Source organism: Thunnus thynnus, chromosome 12 (assembly GCF_963924715.1).
Source record: "Thunnus thynnus chromosome 12, fThuThy2.1, whole genome shotgun sequence".
NCBI lineage: Eukaryota > Metazoa > Chordata > Actinopteri > Scombriformes > Scombridae > Thunnus > Thunnus thynnus.
Window position 1 is genome coordinate 19,435,980 of NC_089528.1, and position 4,248 is coordinate 19,440,227.

A 4,248-nucleotide genomic window follows, 5' to 3' on the forward strand; every position below is an offset into this window, starting at 1 on the left:
GCTCATTTCTCAGAGTTGATGTTTTACCCTGCTCCAGCTTTTTTTTTCTCTAAAATACATGTAATAATTATTTAGCAAGCATCCTTCCAGTTAATGTGTTATTGTTGCTCTGTTTACACAAGTCCATCTTGTAAATGTGTCCTCTCACAAACTAAATTGTCACTACATATTGAAAAAACCTAGAAACATGCTACATATTAGTAAATGTTGCAGTTTTGTTGTGTAGTTGTGCACATATGTTTGTTTAAGAAGCTACACATAACAATTTCTATTTTGTGATAATAAAAAGAGGCTGTCTTTAATGTCTACAATAAATGTATTAGCTTTTTTATTCTATCAATCTCTTCTATTTGTCTAAAAGGGTGTCTCCAATCTTGCATGGAGATGTCATTTGGGTGGTCTTGTAAAGATTTTGAAAACCTTTTTTGTGCCAGGAAGGGTGAGACCTGAAATGACTATTAGGGAGTAGCCTGGCCTCTCTCTAGTGCTCCCTTATGTGCTGTCAGTGATCCATGGTATAATTAAGTCTACAGGAGTACAATTATGAAAAGTTGTACATTTTTACTGCTGAAGTACAAACGTGAATCGGACTAATTATAGTTAAACTGGACATAATTTACCCGCAAAAAATTTAAGCAAAAATGTTTTCTAAAATGTTTTTCTAAAACAACCTCTGCAGTAACCTTGTAAATACCTGGATGAATAGAAAATGTATCTATGGTTACAACTATTTCTAGGGCCCAATTCTATTACTCACAAAAGTCCAAAGACCAAAAAGTGGTGCACTGGGAGGTACTGGGAGAGGGGCCGGAGGACAGAGAGAGAAGGAGGGAGGGAGTGAGAGCAGAGGGAGGGAGGGAAGTGAGAGACCAGTCTTTGGGATTTCTCATTAATTCAGTGTGGCCCTCTCTTTTAGTTTTTTTAAAGCCCGCCCACTGACCATTATCAGCCTCAGCCTTATATATGCAGCGTGTTGCAGTTGTTTGTGAGTACACACACTTTACAGAGGACCAGCTCAAACCTGCAGCCACACAGCCACCATGAGAGAGTTCAAAAGCAAGGAATTCTGGAGGGCCGTTCTGGCCGAACTGGTTGGCATGACCCTTTTCATTTTCCTCAGCATCTCCACAGCAATTGGAAACACAAATAATACCAAGCCAGACCAGGAGGTGAAGGTGTCACTGGGCTTTGGACTGTCCATCGCCACACTGGCCCAGAGTTTGGGCCACATCAGTGGAGCCCACCTGAATCCTGCTGTTACCCTTGGGATGCTTGCCAGCTGCCAGATCAGCGTGTTTAGGGCAGTCATGTATATTGTGGCCCAGATGCTGGGCTCAGCTCTGGCCAGTGGCATTGTGTATGGAACACGACCAAGTACCCTTGAAGTACTGGGGCTCAATACTGTAAGTAAAAAAGTTCATATCGCCGTTGTTGGTAGAATATATGAAAACATGTCACTTAAAAGTGTAGAGTTTTTACCATTGTGCAATGCTAAGAAATGTGATCCACTGCAGTGTGATAAAGGTGTATGTATCAAAAGTGTGAGTATTAACTGTTTAAACAAGTGAAAAATGAGAAATTGGTAAAGATGCAAGCGCTGAATTGGCATTGTTTGTTTTGTGCTTTGGACATTCTGTCATTGCTTATTATTGGATAGTGATGACACATGATTAAAGCACACCATACCACAGCTGCTGAAAGAATTTACAGATAAAAACATGCAATGTCAAGTCTTTCCTCGGCTGTTTTGGAAGATATCGGCTTTTGTATACAAGAGTTTTAGGGTCTTCTCCTAAGACACTTCACTTTAAATTCAGCCTGCAATTTGTAATTAGGAACATCAGCTGTCTTGACTGGTGGGGCATGATATCTGTGCTGCTCCATACAGTTTACCCCAGCTAAATAACACTGAATGACAATGATCAGGTTTTGCAAAAATGAAAAATGAATAAGCAATGTGCCACTTCAGAGTCTCTGCCAAATCGCTGTTGGACTTCCAGGGTGATGCCAGCAGCTGCTAAATGGGAAGTGGTCGTGATGAGAAACTATCCATCTAACTGACACAGACTGACAAACTGTTGTTGTTTTGGATTCCTCCCTAATTCTTGCAGCTCAACGGTGTCACTCCCAGCCAAGGCGTGGGCATAGAGCTCCTGGCAACCTTCCAGCTGGTGCTGTGTGTTATTGCAGTCACTGATAAAAGGCGGCGTGATGTCACTGGCTCAGCACCCTTAGCCATTGGCCTCTCAGTGTGCCTGGGACACTTGGCAGCAGTAAGTTGCACCTTACAACCATCCTCAAGGCTGTATGTTTATCTAGGATTAGACACAGTACATTTAAGCGACATAAACCAGAGCAGCAGACATGATTTCATGCATTTGCATTGTTTTCACTCAAACTCCTCACCCCTGCCAGCCTCTATTATATATATACTTACATATATATATGTATATATATACCACCAGACCATGTAGCTGAAGATATCCTCTCATGTTGTCTCTTTGTTTTTGATTACAGATCAGCTACACAGGCTGCGGCATCAATCCCGCTCGCTCATTTGGTCCGGCTTTGATCCTGAATAATTTCACAAACCACTGGGTAAGTCAGAGAGGGAAGCTCATAAGCACTTCACGCATGCCTCACATTTTTCTGGATGCATATTACATGTCAACCTTAAATAATTCAATAACTCAATAACAGGCAGATGATTCAATGACATGTGAATCCTCCTTCACAAGTTAATCAGTAATAGATTCATATTGTTTTACAATAAGCCCGGCTGAGATATTGATAAAAGAAAACCTTTTGAACTGGGCTGGAATCTTTCTGTTATTCCTGTTAATCCTTTGTGAGATAACGATGGTTTGAGATTGATCCAAGTAATCCATTGCAGGTGTACTGGGTGGGGCCAATGTGTGGTGGCGTGGCGGCAGCTCTCATGTATGATTTCCTGCTGTCACCCAAATTTGACAACTTCCCCGAGCGTATGAAGGTTCTGGTCAGCGGCCCGGTGGGCGACTACGACGTGAATGGAGGCAACGACAATACAACTGTGGAGATGACGTCAAAGTAGTGCGGTGCAATCACAACCACTTAGTGTCATTGTACATGTCTATACTCTTGTAAAAAGCCTCTTCTTTTTCTTCTATTTTGAAATACCAATGAGGATTATGGTAACGGGTCAGTTAGTGTCTCTTTCTAACTCACTCCTGGTTTGACCCCACTCACTGCCACTAAAGCATAAAAGTCAAGGTTGGGAGAATCTTGACAGAGCAGTGTGTTGAAATTATTCCCCATATCAGTATTCTATGTTGAGCCATTTTTTGTATACATATTTCTATGTGCCTGTATCACTTTTTATCTCTGATGAATAATGTATTGTATGTACACTCTTGAAAGGTCTGTCACTTTTTTTTAAGTAAATAAAACACTTGTTGTTACACTTCTTACTCATGCTTTCTTGTTATATATTGTAGATGATAGTAAATATTTAGTATCTTTTATTATAGATTTTCTTTTCTATGGTCATGAACACTGAAAAAACATATTGAATGAGCATTATCTTGTTAAAAACAGAAAATATTGTGTGTTTTCAAGAATATTTTCAGATGAAAACATACAGATTGATGGCCAGATCAACCTTTTAGGCGGCCCCAAGGCCCCTCTTGAACACCCCCAACACACACACCCCCTACCCCCCTTCCCTCTGTGCATTGTGTGTTTACCGCAAATCCCAGTTCCCATCAATTACAGCAGACCATGCATGGCCCCAGGTTTTCTGCTTCAGTTAGTTTGTCATAATTTGCTTAAAAACAACTTGATTTATGAATATTTGCAAATTGAACACACTATAAACTAAAATAATTAAGTATAATGCAGTAGCCACATTGGTCGATGTTGTACTTTAGGGATGCAACTTACCTAACGAATTTAAAAGTTTTTAGTTTTTACAGAAAAACAATTGACCTGCATTGACCTGAAGTGTTTGGAGCCCCTGGGTATCTGAGGCCCTGGGGCAATTGTGCACTTTTCCCAGTTGGTTATCAAGACATGACTTTATCTGATAACAAAGAAGTGTACAGAGGTCAGAATTGCTGAAAACTTGGGCCAAAATCCATTTCATTTTATCATTTATTGGCTGACATGTCAGCTTTTGTCTCCTTCAATGCTATTCACAACGAGTTTAAGTTCAGGTCGTTCTCGGCACCTGGTGTATGAGTTGCTGAGACACATACCATGCAATCACAA

The 4,248-nt window shown here is 40.6% G+C and overlaps 1 protein-coding gene across 1 annotated transcript; it reads left to right on the plus strand.

Annotated features, from left to right (window-relative positions):
* The first annotated feature begins 978 nt into the window (after positions 1-978).
* LOC137194335 (aquaporin-1-like) lies at positions 979-3,449 on the plus strand. The gene is made up of 4 exons (XM_067606166.1): positions 979-1,403; positions 2,112-2,273; positions 2,518-2,598; positions 2,894-3,449. Exons 1-4 carry the CDS (start codon positions 1,041-1,043, stop codon positions 3,071-3,073), a joined length of 786 nt encoding a protein of 261 aa, XP_067462267.1. The 5' UTR covers positions 979-1,040; the 3' UTR covers positions 3,074-3,449.
* The last annotated feature ends 799 nt before the right edge of the window (positions 3,450-4,248 follow it).

Bases quoted from the DNA above. Each gene is read 5' to 3' on its own strand.
- LOC137194335 (XM_067606166.1), top strand. From the start codon at position 1,041: ATGAGAGAGTTCAAAAGCAAGGAATTCTGGAGGGCCGTTCTGGCCGAA. The intron at 1,404-2,111 runs GTAAGTAAAAAA...TAATTCTTGCAG, and splicing joins AAGTACTGGGGCTCAATACT to CTCAACGGTGTCACTCCCAG. The intron at 2,274-2,517 runs GTAAGTTGCACC...TTTTGATTACAG, and splicing joins GCCTGGGACACTTGGCAGCA to ATCAGCTACACAGGCTGCGG.